This window comes from Oryctolagus cuniculus, chromosome 3 (assembly GCF_051225735.1).
Source record: "Oryctolagus cuniculus isolate XC-2025 breed Fujian yellow rabbit chromosome 3, ASM5122573v1, whole genome shotgun sequence".
Classification (NCBI taxonomy): domain Eukaryota; kingdom Metazoa; phylum Chordata; class Mammalia; order Lagomorpha; family Leporidae; genus Oryctolagus; species Oryctolagus cuniculus.
Genome location: NC_142869.1, coordinates 142,001,910 through 142,020,931, shown reverse-complemented (window position 1 = coordinate 142,020,931; position 19,022 = coordinate 142,001,910). Strand labels below are relative to the sequence as shown.

Sequence of the window (19,022 nt, the reverse complement as noted above, 5' to 3'; positions counted from 1 at the left end):
GTTGGTGAGGAAGATTTTGAATGTTCTCAACATTCTTTTGTCTTCATGTTACAGAGAAAATGAAATTACATTTCTCTCAACACAAATGACTTGTACTAGATTTTTACAATTTAAAATCTTTAGTGTAATTATATAACTAGGACATCCCAATACAGGGAAATAATGAAGCTTTTTTCTCATAATAAGAAGTTACGAAGAAACTTTCCTAGAAAAAGTTTAGAAGCCTAGAAGCTTTTCATTAAAACAGCCGTAGGTGTATATACCACTCTCCACAGTGTACAGCCTTCAGCACTCCAACAGCAGCTGTCGTCTGTCGCTCAAAACCTTGTCCTATGTGATCTGCATGAGCTCTTGTCCTGTCTTCAAAGAGCATCTCACGAGGCTCACTAGTTCGAGGTAGGTACTGAAGGTTTTTTATTTCATTGGTCGTTCTGTTCAAAAAGAGTAAGCTACACTTGTATACTGACACTTCAACAACATCAGATATTCACTAATCACATATTCAGACAAAAAGGATTTAAAATCACCTGCTCTGCCATAAAGTATTTGCTTTAGGTGAAAAGGTGAAAGTACAATAAGATATTTCTTAAGGCATTTCGAGTTTTATCTTTTAAATGAACACGAACAAAAAACACACATATAGTCCCTTCTTTGTTCTCATATGCCCCTCACAAAAGTGACAATTATGAGGAAATACACGTATATGTGGTTAACAAACTAATTTACAGGTAGATGGTGTGATTTGCCCAGGTTTCCCTACACAGGGCAAACCCTCATCTGTTGTTTTGCTTTCCACTGTTTCAGTTATCTGTGGGCCTAAGAAATTAAATGGAAAATTATAGAAATGAACAATTTATTAAGTGTTAAACTGCACGTCAAACTGAGCAGCATGATGAAATCTCGCACCATCCCACTCCATTCCACTCTGGACCTGATCATGCTTTGTCCAGTGCATCAACATGCTCCCACCCATTAGTCCCTGAGTAGCCATCTCTACTATCAAAACACCTGTCAGAGTATCACAGGGCTTCTGTTCAAGTAACCCTTATTTTATTTAATAATAGTCCCAAAGCTCATGAATAGTGATATTGGTAATTTAGATATGCCAAAGAGAAGCCATAAATGTTTTCTTTATATAAAAAGGCAAAATTACAGTAAGATTTTGATAGCGAGAGAAGAAACTGCATTCATATAACTTTTATTATAGTATATTGTTAAAACTGTTCTATTTTATTAGTTGCTAGTATCTTACTGTACCTAAGTTATATTAAATTTTATCATACATATGCATGCACAGGATTATTACTATCCACAAATTCAAGCTTACACTGGGGTAAAAGGACACTGCTGTCTCCAGAATCTTTGCCCAAAGTTTGGGTCTACTTATGCCTGCACTCAGATCAGGTGGCTTAACACAAGATAGGAGGGAGGGCTTTAAAAAGTTCATGGAAAAACAGAATTAAAATATGTTTATTTTAATGACAAAAGAATTTTGAAACCATGCACAGTTGCTTTACAATATGCATTTTCCATGATCTTTATGTAGTAACCTCACATCTGGAACAGATAACTTTTTTAAAAAAAGGATTTATTTTATCTATTTGAAAGAGTTACAGAGAGAGGTAGAGACAGAGAGGGAGAGGTCTTCCATCCGCTGGTTCACTCCCCAGATGGCCGACAACGGCCGGAGCTGCACCGATCTGAAGCCAGGAGCCAGGAGCTTCTTCTGGGTCTCCCACACGGTGCAGGAGCCCAAGGACTTGGGTCATCTTCTTTCTTTTTTTTTTTTTTTTGGCAGACAGAGTGGACAGTGAGACAGACAGAGAGAGAGGTCTTCCTTTGCCGTTGGTTCACCCTCCAATGGCCGCTGTGGCCGGCGCATCGCGCTGATCCGAAGCCAGGAGCCAGGTGCTTCTCCTGGTCTCCCATGGGGTGCAGGGCCCAAGTACTTGGGCCATCCTCCACTGCCTTCCCGGGCCACAGCAGAGAGCTGGCCTGGAAGAGGGGCAACCGGGACAGAACCAGGTGCCCCGACTGGGACTAGAACCCGGTGTGCCGGCACCACAGGTGGAGGATTAGCCTATTGAGCCGCAGCGCGGGCCCAGCCAGGACTTGGGTCATCTTCTGCTTTCCCAGGACATAGCAGAGAATTGGATCGGAAGAGGAGCAGCTGGGACTAGAACCAGTGCCCACATGGATGCTGGTGCCTCAGACCACAGCTTTAACCCACTGCGCCACAGCACCAGCCCTAGAACAGATAACTTTTTAAAATGTAATTCTGGCTGGCGCCGTGGCTCACCTGGCTAATCCTCTGCGCGGTGCTAGGACCCCAAGTTCTAGTCCTGGTTGCTCCTCTTCCAGTCCAGCTCTCGCTGTGACCTGGGAAGGCAGTGGAGGATGGCCCAAGTGCTTGGGCCCTGCACCCACATGGGAGACCGGGAGGAAGCACCCGGCTCCTGGCTTCGGATCGGCGCAGCATGCCAGTTGTAGTGGCCATTTGGGGATAAACCAACGGAAGGAAGACCTTTCTCTCTCTATCTCACTGTCTAACTCTGCCTGTCAAAAAAAAAAAAAAAATGAAATTACTACTTATTTATAGAAGATACATTGTGGGGCTGATGCCGTGGCACAGATTAATCTTCCACCTGTGGCGCCAGCATACAATATAGGTGCCAGTTCTAGTCCTGGCTGCTCCTCTTCCCATCCAGCTCTCTGCTATAGCCTGGGAAAGCAGTAGAAGACTGCCTAAGTCCTTGGGCCCCGTACCCACGTGGGAGACCTGGAAGAAGCTCCTGGCTTCAGATGGGGCCAGCTTTGGCCATTGTGACCATTTGGGGAGTGAACCAGCGGATGAAAGACCTTTCTGGCTCTCCCTCTCACTGTCTGTAACTCTATCTCTTAAATAAATAAGTAAAATACTTAAAAAAAAAAAAAAAGACACATTGTAGGTACTATATGCCAAATGCTACCTAGGTAGTGGCAAATGAGATCCTAACCTTACAGAAGCTACTGCTGCTAACACAGCACTACTCATTGCAAAAATGGCCGAAGGGGAAAGGGATGAGAGGACTGAGGCTGAGAGTCGTCATCTTATTTATGTCCCTCTATGGTTTTTCTGTTGCTTCCAGAGACAGCTCTGAATTACCCTCATAATTTTTTCCTCTTCCCCTAGTCTCTTTTCCTAGGGGCCATTCTGAATTCCTGTTTTTAATGTCTACTACTTACTGCTCTTTGTATACCCCTGCATTACAGTTTTAATACATATACAAACATATGATACTGTTTTTGCTCTTTGTGCTTCATGTTCTATGTGTGTCAGGAAACTACATAATATTGTTACTTCCTGTGAGAAACTACAAGGCCTTCAAAAGCCCATAAATTTGTGTCATAAACACCATCTTCTAATGAATTAAAATACATACAGACTTAGCACAGTGCCAGGCACAGTGTTATCATTGGTGGGTTTACAGTATGATGTTAAATCATCACAAATACTATGGTTATAAACCCTTAGGTACATGGAAGTTCCTCAGGGGGCTAATGAACCCCCTTTAAACTATCTCTGAAAGTTTGTGTACATCTGCATTGTTCCGAGAAGAAACTTCAAGACTGATCCTCCCAAAAAAGTTAAGAACCACTGAGAACATGTCAATTTTACTAACAACTTACAAATTAATTTGTACAATTTCATTCATCCAATTGTTTAGTATGTATCAAACACTGTTCAGATGCTAAAGTCACATAGGAATATGCCATCAGAAACCTCTGTCATCAGGCAACTTACAGTTTACTCAATAATTTTCTTTAATTAATAATCAGAGGCCAGCGCTGCTGTAGTAGGCTAAGCCTCCACCTGCTGTGCCGGCATATGGGTTGCTGGTTCGTGTCCCAGCTACTCCTCCTCCAATCCAGCTCTCTGCTTATGGCCTGGGAAAGCAGTGGAAGATGGCCAAGTGCTCAGGCCCCTGCATCCAAGTGGGAGCCAAGCTCCTGGCTCCTGGCTTCAGATTGGCACAGCTGCAGCCACTGTGGCATTTGGGGAGTGAACCAGCAGATGGAAGACCTTTCAGTTTCTCCCTTTCTCTGTCTGTAACTCTCTCTCTCAAGTAAATAAATAAAGTCTTTATCAAAACAAACAAACAAACAAAACAATGGGGTCAGTGCAGTGGCATAGTAGGTTAATCCTCCACCTTCAGAACCAGAATCCCATGTGTGCGCCAGCTCGAGTCCCAGCTGCTCCACTTCCAATCCACTTCCCTGCTTATGTCCTTGGGAGAGCAGCAGAAGATGGCCCAAATGCATGGGCCCCTGCAATAATGTGGGAGACGCAGAGGAAGCCCCTGGCTCCTGACTTCAGCTAGGCCCAGCTCCAGCAGTTGCAACCATTTTAAGAGTGAACCAACAGATGGAAGATTTCTCTCTTTCTCTAATTCTGCCCTTAAAATACATAAATCTTTGTTTAAAATTGTCAAAAAAGTAATCGTTAGACCCAGTAAAATCATTTTAGTTCTCTAAAGAAAAAGCTGGTATCTCCCTCTGCATCACTCCCTCCATTCCTACCGATATTAACCTAGTGCACATTATTCTCCACACCTTATTCTAGTTTATATATATATATAAATATATATATTATATATTATAAATATATTCTAGTTTATATATATCTTTACACATGGGATTTTTTTTCATAAAAATAGAAGCATACTAGATACATTATTCCACATTTTGCTCTTTTTCAAGTATCATGGATATTTTTCCAGATGAAAAGCATAAAAATTCTATTTTTTAGCTATTTAATGATTTTTTAAAAGATTTATTTATTGGCCGGCGCCGTGGCTCAATAGGCTAATCCTCCACCTAGTGGCGCCAGCACACTGGGTTCTAGTCCCAGTTGGGGTGCTGGATTCTGTCCCGGTTGCCCCTCTTCCAGGCCAGCTCTCTGCTGTGACCAGGGAGTGCAGTGGAGGATGGCCCAAGTGCTTGGGCCCTGCACCCCATGGGAGACCAGGAGAAGCACCTGGCTCCTGCCTTCGGATCAGCACAATGCGCCCGCCGCGGCAGCCATTGGGAGGGTGAACCAACGGCAAAAGGAAGACCTTTCTCTCTGTCTCTCTCTCTCACTGTCCATTCTGCCTGTCAAAAAAATATATATATTTATTTATTTATTTATTTAAAAGGCAGAGTTACAGGGAGAGAAGGAGAGACAGAGAGAGATATCTTCCATTCACTGGTTCCTCTTATGGGCTGCAACAACCAGGGCTGGATCAAGTCAAAGCCAGGAGTCAGGAACTCCATCTGGGTCTTCCATATGGGTATAGGGACCCAAGGACCTGAGCCATCTTCTGCTCTCTTCCCAGGCACATTAGCAGGGAACTAGATTAGAAGTGGTACAGCAGGGACTTGAACCAGCAACCCACACTGGATGCCAGCATTGCAGGTAGTGGCTTAACCCACTACACAACAACACCAGCCCCTTCTCATATTCTTGGATAAGAATATACAAAATGGGATTGAGTGGTCTAGCCTGTGTCCCCTATCAGACAGCCTGGGTTCAATTTCTGGCTCCACTCCTGTTTCCAGCTTCCTGGGCAATGGGTGATGGCTGAAGTACCTGGGTCCCTTCCACCACCATGGGAAATCCAGCTTGAATTCCTAACTCATGGCTTCCACTGCCCTAACCCCAGCTGTTGTAAGCATTTGGGGATTGAACCAGTAAATAAGAAATCTCCATCTATCTATGCATTTTTAAAATGAATTTAAAAACTTTTTAAGTGTATCTAATGGCTGGCGCCGCAGCTCACTAGGCTAATCCTCTGCCTTGTGGCGCCGGCACACCGGGTTCTAGTCCCGGTCGGGGCCGGATTCTGTCCCGGTTGCCCCTCTTCCAGGCCAGCTCTCTGCTGTGACCAGGGAGTGCAGTGGAGGATGGCCCAAGTGCTTGGGCCCTGCACCTGCATGGGAGACCAGGATAAGTACCTGGCTCCTGCCATCGGATCAGCGCGGTGCGCTGGCCGCAGCGGCCATTGGAGGGTGAACCAACGGCAAAGGAAGACCTTTCTCTCTGTCTCTCTCACTGTCCACTCTGCCTGTCAAAAAAAAAAAAAAAAAAAAAAAATTAAGTGTATCTAATATATTCAACCATTCCCCTGCTGATTGGGCATTCAAGTCATGTTTATGTTTTCTCTCACTGCAAACAATGCTACAATTAACATTTTTACATGCTTATCTTTAGTGTTTTTATGCCTTGGGTAAAATTCCCAAAAGTAAGCCTCCTAGATTGAAGAATTATTATGTTGCAAGTTTTATAAAAGGCTATTGTCATTTTTTTTTGCACAAAATTACTACAGCACCTCTCTTTCCTTTCAACAGTATATACAGCCTTACCAGCCTGAAACAGTCTCTAATTTTTCTTCTATGAGACAGGAGCTCTGCTTTGTTTTCATTCAGATAGACTGCCAATTCCACTAGCATTATTCACTTGAATAAATCTTCCTCCCTCCAACCCCAACACTCATATATGAAGCTCCTAGTATTCAGATCTACTTCTGAAGTGTATCCTGTTAAATGATCTACTTTTTATAGTAATTTAATACCTAATAATATAAGTATCCCTTTCTTATCTTCTGTTCCAGTTTTCTTTTTTATAAACATTCTTTTTAATACAATAGTTTACTGAAATCTAACAATGATGAAGTGAAATTGTTCTTACTATTTGTATTATACAGATAAAGTTTCCTTATAAACTTTAAAATCATTTTAACTGGTGCTAGAAGTGTGAATCTAATTGTTTTAGTCATTTTACATCTTTGATAAAATGTCTTTTCTTAACACATGTTTTGAATACTTCTTGTTACATTTATTTCAAAATAGTTTATCTCTGGTATTTTTTCCACTTCTAATTATAACTTGTCATTTGCCTGTTTCTTGTGTCTTATTTATATTTAGTGTTTTATAACAAATATCAGCATGTATAGGTATTTTTAAATTTATACTCCAATTACGCTCTAAACTTTTCCTTCCTCCAATTTTAAATGCACACACACACACACACACACACACACCCTTGGACATACCTTTTCCTTTTGAAAGGTGACTTTGGCATATCAGCCACAGGGATCATTTGTTCTCCTGGACGTACCCACATGATGGGCCCATCATCACTATCTTTTCGACTCTCTAGTTTTAGACTAGACAGTGTCCCCCATGGCAGTGTACACTAGAGACAAATAATTATTTAGAAATCAATTATTCTCAAAGTACACCTTCAAATATTGCTTCCCTCATGCTTTCATATACAACTTTATCCTTAAGCATTTGAAATATATATCAATATATATTCATTTACTTTTGTGTCAAAAATTATATTTCAAACATACTAAGAGAATAATTATGCTCTTCCCTCATCCTCACTTGTTACTCTTTCTTCTGCCAGACCCAAGGATCACAAGATGCTAACAATTTGATAACAAAATCAAGTGTTCTCCATGAGAATCTATAAAAATGAACAAATTTGAATTTTAAGAAAGATACTTTGATGACAATTGTAACCTAACAAAACTAAGAAGAAAACCAAAATTTACTTCTGTTTAGTAGTTTCTTAAAGAGACTCTGTTAGTCTAAACCACAGATTAAAATATTTCAAAAGATATAGCGGGGTGCTCCTGTCTACAGTGCCAGCATGCCATATGGGCACCAGTTCAAGTCCCGGCTGCTCCGCTTCCAATGCAGCTCTCTGCTATGGCCTGGGAAAGCAGTAGAAGATGGCCCAAAACCTTGGTCCCCAGCACCCATGTGGGAGACCTGGAAGAAGTCCTGGCTCCTTGTTTTGATCTGGCCCAGTTCAGGCCATTGAAGCCATTTAGGAAGTAAGTAAGCAGATGGAAGACCTCTCTCACTCTGCCTCTGCCTCTTTGTAACTCTGCATTTCAAATAAATAAATAAATCTTTAAAAAAAAAAAAACATAGTGGGTGGAGAAGGAGTTGTGAGAAAGTGAGGAAGGATTCTCAAATTTCTCTAGAAACAATGGATTTTTTAGCTTACTTGCTTTGAAAATTAAATTTGGAAAAACTAAATAATATTGATTTTTTTTTTCAAAATATTCAATAACAAATGAAACTAATGATGTAACTAGTTGGGAGAAATTGCAGAAAATGAAAAAAAAAGAAATGTTCAACAAATTATCTGGTATTTTAGATAAAATAACCTTGTCACATTCTGCTGCTCACTTGAACCCCAAATTTTAATGTGGGTTCCCACTGACCTTTGAATTAGCGATTAAATAATTAACTAATTACACAGCTCAATGATTTCTCAGTGGGACAGTCCCAGCAACCCACAGTAAGAAATATTTCCAGGAATACAGAAGCTGCTTTTTTAATAAAAAAAGAAAGGGAACCTAGCTAGCTAAAACTCCGACTTTAAAGGAGTATTAAGCTATATGGTCAAAATACCTCGTATTATGAATGAAGAAACAGAAGCCCAGAGAGTGCTTGCTAATCAAGCTAGGGACAGCGGAGGCAGAAATGCAGACGTGCAATTTCCCAGGCCAGTTTTCCACAATGCCAATTACCACTCCTCTGCCCTAAACATTTTAATTTAGTAGGCATCTTTCCTATGCTTAAATCCTTCAGTGCTCAGTTTATGAAGAGCTCACAAACACATGAAAACTGATTTCCCACAGTGGCAACAGGTAAGGGTTGTCCTCTGGTCTGCCATTTAACTTTTGCCATTACGATCAGGACCTGTTGCATGTCCACACTTCTCAAGAATTACTCTAATTATCTCCTTTCCTTCAATTCAAATAAAACCAAAATCTTTCTAATTCTGAAACAGCTGTTCATTTGGATCACTTGTTAGATTAGAATAATATCCACAATTTCAATTGCTGGGATTCTTTCCTTACTTTTAAAAACGGTGAATCTTCCAGCATGTCAAGGAACTCAGGGAAGTAGTCTCCCACTTCTTCATCAACGGCTCCCACCAAGCTGATTTGTCGCATTGGGCCAGCTCTGTAAGTACCATGAGAATATGTTCTTTTCACCTGAAGAACAGAAATTCAGTTGCGAGTTATATACACAGTAATACTTGCTGTCACTGTGTAATAACAAGTCTTCAGAATATCAGAACACTTCTACGAGGCAAGCAAAACAAGACAGCTATGTGACCTTCAGAAATCCTTTTTTTTTTTTTTTACACAGGCAGAGTGGACAGTGAGAGAGAGAGAGAGAGACAGAGAGAAAGGTCTTTGCCATTGGGTCACCCTCCAATGGCCGCCGCTGCGGCCGGTGCACCGCACTGATCCGAAGGCAGGAGCCAGGTGCTTCTCCTGGTCTCCCATGGGGTGCAGGGATGAAGCACTTGGGCCATCCTCCACTGCACTCCTGGGCCACAGCAGAGAGCTGGCCTGGAAGAGGGGCAACCGGGACAGAATCCGGCACCCCGACCGGGACTAGAACCCAGTGTGCCGGCGCCGCAAGGCAGAGGATTAGCCTATTGAGCCGCGGCGCCGGCCTCAGAAATCCACTCTTAAGCATTCATTTCCTTAACCAGAATGTTTCACCTAAGATTGCTGAAAACTTAAAACTATGTTTTAAGTGCTTGCAAATGAGTGGCATTCAAATAGCCACCATAAAGCAACCTGTACCTCAAGATTCATTAATACCTAAATTTTCATAAGCACTTTTAAATCCTGACAAAGAAAGCTATGTGTTTTCAGATACTAACACTACTAAACAAGATGAGTCTTATTTTAAGGAAAAAAACTTATTTTCATAAACTTTAAGCAAAATTCTAATTATCCTTTTCCTCTGCATTAGCCTTTATGGTCAATAAATTTAGGAGACAAATTTGTCCCACACTGCCCAGGATTATCCCAGTTTTAAAACAGTCTTATCTGCTAGGTTAACCTAGATAGTCAACCTGTCATCACATCATAGAAATTTATAGCCCAACTCACATATCTCCAGAAATATGGCAATAAAAATTCAATTGGAATAATTAGATTAAGACATTTTATTTTTAGCTTAATCAAAAAAGCAGTATAATACTGACATGTGAATGCCTTAATAAGCTTATTTAGCAGAATTCCAAGAATTCTTAAGTAGTCACGAATTGTCAAACATTCACTTCTCAGCATCTCAAACCATTCTTTAAGCCCCAGGTTACAAGACTGGGGATCTGTACCCCCATCAGCTCCTGGTCTCATCATTTTCCTGTCTCCTGTAAGTTCCTATCACTTCCTATATGGAAAGCTAGAGTTAAAACCTGACTCTACAGTAGTTTTCTAGATATTTAGATGCACTAACAGAACCACCATAAGAAAATCCGGCATCAATATACACTTTTGTAAGGCAATCTAACACAGCTAAGGTTTTCGATCTGAACTGTATCAAATTCACCACAATATAACATGTCAATTCTGTTAAGAAAAAGAAACTGAATTTGTGGGCTGTTTTACATGTACAAATGATCATATTTGAGAAAGCACATGGATATTATGAAAGTGAAAGCAAACAATACTTAAAATACAAATTTTCCAAGTGTTTTGAAATATGTCATTTTGCTACTAAAAGTCAACTAGGGAGATACTAGTTCCACATCGTACATGTCAACTTCCTGTGTATAAGTTTCTTTGTCTGGCTTATATCAGATATTTCATCTAAATCACTTAACTAGTTCTAACAAAGTCAGAATCATGTAACTCCTAGCCATCAAGCTGGTTCATTCTCCCATATCACACTATTAACAAAGACCAACTAAATAATGTGGGCAGTTTATCATGATGCAGAGGGAGTGGCATTAGGAGAGGAATAAATAAAATGAAACCCATGTCTAAATTAGTACAAACTTAAACATTAAAAATTTTAACATGAGGGGCCCATGTTGTAGCACAGCAGGTAAAGCTGCCACCTACAATGCCAGCATCCCAGTTGGGTGCCAGTTGAAGTCCCAGTTGTTCCAGTTCTGATCCAGCTCCCTGCTATTGCGCCTAGGAAACCAGTGGAGGATGGCCCAAGTGTCTGGGCCCTTGAAACCCACGTGGGAGACTGGAAGAAGCTCCTGCACCTCCTGGCTTCAGTCTGGCCCAGCCCTGTTTGTTGCAGGTATATGGGAGGTGAACTCGCTGATGAAAGCGCCCTCTCTCTTTCTTCTCTCCCCCACTCTCTACTGTGCCTTTCAAATAAATAAAATAAATCCTAAAAAGAAAAAAAATTTTAACATTACAAACTGTATAAATTAGAACCTTGATTTTTTTCCCCCCTCATCCTAAGTCTAGTTTGGGGCTGCTGATTTTGATGATTTTTTGTTAAAGCATTATCCTATTAGAATCCACATACAGTTCAAAGGATTTTGGGGAGAAGCTGAATTTTAAAAATAATACAAATTCGAGCCGGCGCCGTGGCTCAATAGGCTAATCCTCCACCTTGCGGCGCCGGCACACCGGGTTCTAGTCCCGGTTGGGGCGCCGGATTCTGTCCCGGTTGCCCCTCTTCCAGGCCAGCTCTCTGCTATGGCCAGGGAGTGCAGTGGAGGATGGCCCAGGTGCTTGGGCCCTGCACCCCATGGGAGACCAGGAAAAAGCACCTGGCTCCTGGCTCCTGCCAGGATCAGCACGGTGCGCCGGCTGCAGCGGCGGCCATTGGAGGGTGAACCAGCGGCAAAGGAAGACCTTTCTCTCTCTGTCTCTCTCTCTCACTGTCCACTCTGCCTGTCAAAAAAAAAAAAAAAAAAAAATAATACAAATTCTACTAGTATTATAGTATCAAATATTCTAATTGAAACTTTATGGTTAGTTCTCCCCACCTCCTGGCATAATTCATACAAGTAGATTAAGGACATAATTTACTATTCCAAAAATGAAAGGGGCCAGCGCTGTCGTGAAGTGAGTAAAGCTGGGGCCTGTAGTACCGGCATCCTATATGGGCACTAGTTCAAGCCCCAGCTACTGCGCATCCAATCCAGCTCTCTTCTATGGCCTGGAAAAGTAGTAGAAAATGGTTCAAGACCTTGGGATCCTGCACCCACGTGGGAGACCTGGAAGAAGCTCCTGGCTCCTGGCTTCAGTCTAGCCCAGCTCCGGCCATTGCAGCCATCTGAGGAGTGAGCCAGCAGATAGAAGACTTCTCTCTCTCTGCCTCTGCCTCTTTGTAACTCTTTCAAATAAATAAATAAATCTTAAAAAAAAAAAAAAAACAAAAACAAAAAAACTAAAGTCTCTCTTCCTTTTAACCAAAATTTGTTCTAAGTACAAAATAAATCCAATTTGCCCACTATTAAAACCAAAGTTAGGGGCTGGTGTTGTGGCATAGCACCTTACACCACAGCCTGCAATGCTGGCATTCTTTATGGGCACCAGTTACTATTGCAGCTGCTCCACTTCTGATTCAGCTCCCTGATAATGTGCCTGGGAAAGCAGCAGAAGATGGTCCAAAAACCTGTACCCCTATATCCGTGTGGGAAACCTCTATGAAACTATTGGCTTCAGCTGGTCCCGGCCCTAGCCACTGCAACCATTTGGGAGAATGAACCAGCAGATGGAAGATATCTCTATCTCTATCTCTCTCTCTCTCTCTCTCTCTCTCTCTCTCCCCCCCCTCCCCCTTCCTCTCTCCCTCTCAAATAAATCTTTTTTTAAAAAAAAAAAAAGGTAGACCGGCGCTGTGGCTCAATAGGCTAAATCCTCCGCCTTGCGGCGCCAGCACACCGGGTTCTAGTCCCGGTCGGGGCGCCGGATTCTGTCCCGGTTGCCCCTCTTCCAGGCCAGCTCTCTGCTGTGGCCCGGGAGTGCAGTGGAGGATGGCCCAAGTGCTTGGGCCCTGCACCCCATGGGAGACCAGGATAAGCACCTGGCTCCTGCCTTCGGATCAGCGCAGTGCGCCAGCCGCGGCAGCCATTGGAGGGTGAACCAACGGCAAAGGAAGACCTTTCTCTCTCTCTCTCTCACTGTCCACTCTGTCAAAAAAAAAAAAAAAAAAAGTAAATTATACTAGGAAATATGACCTTACAAAAAACTGTATTCTCAGCCATCATGTTTAAAAAAACAGTGATTTTTCAAAACATTTATTCTGCAAATATTAACAATTTATGATAACCAATTGGATACAATCAAATGCATTTATATTTAAAATCAAATTTTAGGGGCCAGTGCAGTGGCACAGTGGGTTAACACCCTGACATACAGTGCTGGCATCCTATATGGGTGCCGGTTTGAGTCCCAGCTGCTCCACTTCCGGTCCGGCTCTCTGCTATGGCCTAGGAAAGCAGTGGAAGATGGCCCAAGTCCTTAGGGCACTGCACCCACATGGGAGACCCAGAGGAGGCTCCTGGTTCCTGGCTTTGGATCGGCACAGCTCCAGCCATTGCAGCCAGTTGGGGAGTGAATTATCAGATGGAGGACCTCTCTCTCTCTGCCTCTCCTCTTTCTGTGTAACTCTGACTTTAAAATAAATAAATAGATCTTTAAAAAAATTAAAAATAAAATATTAAATTAAAATCAAAATCTGAATTTGTAAAAGTGATTTGAATTATAAAATATACTATACCTTTTAATTATATACAATTTTTGTTTAGTAACTCAATCTCAAATCCATACAAAATAGACTGATATTGTTTACTTCAATGTTTTAAACATGGCAAATTTCAAATAACAAAGTATTCGTATTTAAAAAGTATATAGCTCCTGATGAAATATATGAAATGAACTTACACTGTTAAAACACAAAAAATCCACAATCTTTTCACAAAAATGTAAATATTTCTTGATTTTGGTGACGCTTGTTTTATTAAAATATTATATAGCAAACAGTTGCAATTGTCCTATTATATAAAATAAAATTGAATCTATAATATCATAAGAGCATAAGCCTTAAATTCTCTAAAAATCATATATATGGGCGGGCACTATGGCCATAGCAGGTAAAGCCGCTGCCTGCAGTGCCAGCAATTCCATATGGGTACCGGTTCTAGTCCCGGCTGCTCCTCTTCCGGTCCAGCTCTCTGCTATGGCCTGGGAAAGCAATAGAAGATGGCCCAAATGCTTGGTCCCCGCACCCACATGGGAGACCCTGATGAAGCTCCAGGCTCCTAGCTTCGGATTGGCCAAGCTCTAGCCGTTGAGGCCATTTGGGGAGTGAACCAGTGATGAAAGACCTCTCTCTCTACCTCCATACTCTTCCTTTCAAATAAATAAATTTGTAAAAACTGCTAAAAAAAAAAAAAAAAAAAAAAAAAAAAACCACATACATACAGCATTTCTGACTGAAGAACCCAAGGGAACAGGGAAGAGAAAAAGCGGGGCGGGGCGGGGGGGGGGATATCATTTTATTCTTAGAATTATGTCTACAAACCGTACTGAATCTGTTAAAAACTAACTAAAAATTAAAAAAATAAACAAAACACTTAGTCAGTGGGGTCAGGGAGGAAGGTACAGGTAGAATCTCTAAACAGTCCAAATAACTGCCACAAAACCATGATTCATAAAGTCTCCTCTTACATACATGCTCCTACATTAGGCACAATTAGAACTAACCTCTTCAGAAGAGAAGGGGGAAGGCGAGAGGCAAAGACAACTTCAGGTACCCTGCAGGGAATCAGTATTGTAATATCATAATGACAAACCAGGACTAAAAAGAGTTAAATTACGTTGTACATGTTCAGTAAGAGCTGTATATCTTTATTAAAATCTCGATACTTAAAGCTGTATGCTTCCATTATCTATAAAAAAATCACTTATCTGGAAAACCTTGTATTCTCATGACACTGGATGTGAGATTAATGTGCTCTGCTCACTTCAGTAAAGATTAATCAAACCATCAGTTTGATGTTGTTCAAAAAACTAACCTGAGGGGCCGGCGCTGTGGCGTAGCAGGTAAAGCCGCCCCTTGCAGTGCTGGCATCCCTTATGGGCGCCAGTTCAAGTTCCGGCTGCTCCACTTCTGATCCAGCTCTCTGCTATGGCCTGGGAAAAGAGAAGACAGCCCAAATGCTTGGGACCCTGCACCCATATGGGAGACCCAGAAGAACCTCCTGGCTCCTGGCTTCGGTCTGGCACAGCTCCGGCCATTGCAGCCAATTGGGAAGTAAACCAAAGGATAGAAGACTTTTCTTTCTCTCTGTCTCTCCTCTCTCTGTGTAACTCTGACTTTCAAATAAATAAGTAAATCTTAAAAAACAATTAAAAATTAACCAGAAAGAAATCAAAACATGTCACTGCTTTAAAATATATATTTGTTTTCTAAAAAAGAAACACACGGGCCAGCACTGTGCCACAGCAGGTAAAGCTGCCGCCTGCAGTGCCAGCATCCCATATGGGCACCGGTTCAAATCCCAGCTGCTCCACTTCCAATCCAGCTCTCTGCTATGGCCTGGGAAAGCAATAGAGGATGGCCCAAATGCTTGGGCCCCTGCACCCACATGGGAGACCTGGAAGAAACTCCTGGCTTCGGATCGGCACAGTTCCAGCCATTGCGGCCAACTGGGGAGTGAATCAGTGGATGGAACGCCTCTCTCTCTCTCTCTCTCTCTCTCTCTCTCTCTCTCTCTCTTCCTCTCCCTCTCTCTGTGTAACTCTGACTTTCAAATAAATAAATCTTTTAAAAAAATACACTGAATTACAAAGACTATACTCAGATAGATGGGTCATCTTAATTTATGTATACTTGTAGATCTCTCAAAAGGAACGCAATAAAGACAGGCAGGACACTTAAATGCGTATTTTTGCCAGAGTTTATCTGTAACATTGTCTTTTACAGTATTTTTAATCTAAATTTCCTCCCATGACCATTGTGCCTGTGCTTTTACTTTTCCCTTTGTATGTTCTCTATAAATGTTATAAAGGGAAAGAAAAAACAGGAAATAGATTTCTTGTACCTACTGTCAATGGGTAATAAAAAATTTTAGAAGCTATTATCAGCAAAAAATGAACTATGTTAAACTAAAATTCCATTCATTAATCATATAAAAAGTAATCTTAAAAAAAAAAAACCTGTGATTCTGAGGTCTACTTCCAACATTTAAAAAAAAAAGTAGCCTTCCTAACAGTTAATACATTCTCCAAAAGAAATCCAAAAGACTTAATATTGTTTTGTTAATTATAAAAACTGCTGCAACAAAGGAAGAAGCAAAAAGCGTAAGAGTAAGTAATTTTTAAAACCAAAAAGAATGACACATTTCAATTTGCTGTTTCTGAAAATGTGTTCCTTGAGAGAGGATTCTATAGTCCAACAAGTTTGGAAAACACTTCTTGTTTGGGAGGACCATCACACATACTAGCTATTAAAGTTTCCTTGAAGCCTCAGAACAAATCAACTTATTTGGTCTAGCATTACATAAACTATTTTGACTTCAAAACCAGGTTTTTTGTAGTTGTTTTGGTATCTCTATCAACATTCCATGATATTAAAAGTTCCTTAGAACACTTAAATAAGTAATATACAATAATTGCAGAATACATATATGTATATATATATAAAGTTGTATCAGCATTAATTTGAAGAAAATACACAGATAATTATTACAGCCAAAAATTGAGGGGAAGGCAGATGAGACTGTAGGTTCAATTATGCTGTTTTTGTTTTTGTTATTGTTTTGTTTTGAAAAGGAAGAGCAGGGAGAGAGGAATTCCCTATTTTTAAAAGCAACTCCTTCTCATCACATTGCTAAGGCAATCTAAACTCAAGTGAGTGTGCCACAAGGGGGAGCTATTTCCCATCACATTCAGCGTATACTTTCAACTCAAAATAGGTACTGACATTTATTCAGTGTATTCCAAAAACATGCACGTAACTTAAAACAAAATAATGAAAGTAGGAGTATTATTATCCATTATTAAAATTAATCCATTAAAGGGGAATAAAGCTCCTTTCTCAGAGCATATGGTGCCTACCATGGTAATACTTTGTAGAGTACGTAAGTATTTGAGGAGGATAGGGTAGGCACAATTATTCAAAATGGAAATTCAGGACAAATGCAAGCAATGTTTCAAGAATGGTACATCAAACTGTGTTATATACCTACAAACTAACACAGTGAACGACCCTAGAATGAATTCAGCAAATCAGATTAGATCATATTTATTAATAGCTTCATTATCAAAAGAGTAGACATTCAATCATCAATTAATATGTTGACATAAGTTTCCTAAGAAACAATTTAGAACCAGAATAAAATAAAAGTAGAGTTTGGAATTGGGGGGCCAGCACTGTAGCACAGTGGGTTAAGCTACCGTCTGCAGCACCGGCATCCCATATGGGTACCAGTTTGAGTCCTGGCTGCTCCACTTCCGATTCTGCTTCCTGCTAATGTGTCTGGGAAATCAGCAGAAAACAGCCCAACTACTTGGGCCCTGGCACCCAAACAGGAAACTCAGATGAAGCTCCTGGCCTTGGCCAGGGCTTGTGGCCATTTGAGGAGTGAACCAGCAGATAGAAAGAAAATCTCTGTCTCTCCTCTCTCTGTAATTCTTTCAAATAAATAATTAAATCTTTTTTAAAAAAATAAGAGTTTGGAATTGAAGGAACAATAAAACAACTGTTCCGGTTTTCATAATTTCTCACTATTCTTAGGGTTAAGAGTGCAGACTGTTTAAATATGAAGTGACAATAAAGAAATCTCATTTATTTCCTGACAGATGAAACTCCTCTTTTACTTGCCTTTCTATATCCCTACCATCTAGGACAGAAAGTAATATGAATGTGATTAATATTATCACTGTAAAGATCACAGAATCAGCTACATAATTTGTCATCTTTTCATTTCCACAGAATCAGGACAAATTATTTTGGTTGCTCTGGCTTTATAGAAGGGAAATGGAAATGGAAATGAGAAGGGTAGGGAAGGGAATCCAGTATCACTGGGATGCAAACTCAACACAGACTTGGTGTGGGCTTCCACACGTCATTGGTAGCCTGGCCCATGAAGCTGCGCAATCTAGGGGATGCTTTTCACATCATCGCTGTGAATTATTACAGCACAAAACACACAGCAGCTGAGCTGGTAGCAGTCACTCTCTGGGTCTGATTTAAAATTTAACATACGAGGACCTGTCTTGAAAATTCAAATTTAATGGATTATTTACATTATAAGCTTCACTTTTTCTACAGTTTTTAATATTAAAATACAGGAAAACAAAATACATATTTAAACAACATATATATAATTTTACCCATTAAAGAATAATGCTAATTAATTACAAAGATCCCCCATTACCATTATTAATTTCTTTAATGATGCTAAAAGTATTTTCCTAACTAAGATTACATAAGAAGAATAAAGGGTGGATTCTCACCATTCTTCTCTACCAACTTCATTCTACTTTCTCTTCTCGTGTTTCTATATTTTTTTGAATACTTCTTTATTGGACTTAATTTTTTTATCTGGATCAAAGATTTTTCAGCATAGAAAAGGTAAAAAGGACAGTTCTTGATTTAAAAATTTTACAACATGAATTTTTTTTCTACTATTCTGCTTCCTTCTGCTCCATAGAAGCATTACCATGTCATGACTAGAGCAGATTGTACTAAACTTCACCCACTGAACTTGGTAGTAAATGAGAAGCCATCACGACAGCAAGCTTTATTCCTGAGCAACCCCTAGAACATTCATTTGAGTTCACTACCTACAACTTGCTTTATTTATGGTTGACATTAAGTGAAACTCTATTTTAATACTGCTACCTCAGTGCCCGTGCCCAGCAACCAGCCAAGCAAAAACTCCTGAGTCTGGTGAGGAGAACAGGCAGGAGGCTGGGTGTCTGTGATAGTGGGAGGCTGTGTGCCAGGACTCTGAAATCACTGAGGCTGCGTGGGAGGATTCAGAGTGTGTCCGGGACACTGAGCAGTCATTGTGGGAGCCTCTAAACAATCAGGGCTCCTAGGTTACCTGTTGAGACATTGCTGGGGAATGTGAACTTACGCTGAGGACTGCACAAATCCCTCATGTGGTCCTTGTGGCAGAGCGGACAAATAATATACTCAACTGGGGGAATACCCAGGCACTGGTCTCCTTTGAGGAGAAGAGCTGAGTA

The 19,022-nt window shown here is 40.8% G+C and overlaps 1 protein-coding gene across 5 annotated transcripts in view; it reads right to left on the bottom strand.

The window, feature by feature from the left end:
• RSBN1L (round spermatid basic protein 1 like) overlaps positions 1-19,022 on the bottom strand; it is a 79,996-nt gene that overhangs the window by 4,930 nt on the left and 56,044 nt on the right. Inside the window, exons 4-7 of one of the 5 annotated variants that reach the window (XR_016231710.1) lie at positions 14,840-14,957; positions 8,904-9,041; positions 7,074-7,216; positions 264-431 (exon numbers count right to left, since the gene is read on the bottom strand). Coding sequence is in view for 2 of the 5 variants with exons in the window: in XM_051849725.3 (XP_051705685.3) it covers positions 264-431; positions 7,074-7,216; positions 8,904-9,041 (449 nt within the window). In the remaining 3 variants the exon portion in view is untranslated. Of the gene's footprint in view, positions 1-263; positions 432-7,073; positions 7,217-8,903; positions 9,042-14,528; positions 14,580-14,839; positions 14,958-19,022 lie in introns of all 5 variants that reach the window. The other 4 variants (XR_016231711.1, XM_051849725.3, XR_016231709.1 and 1 more) reach the window with 4 other exon arrangements.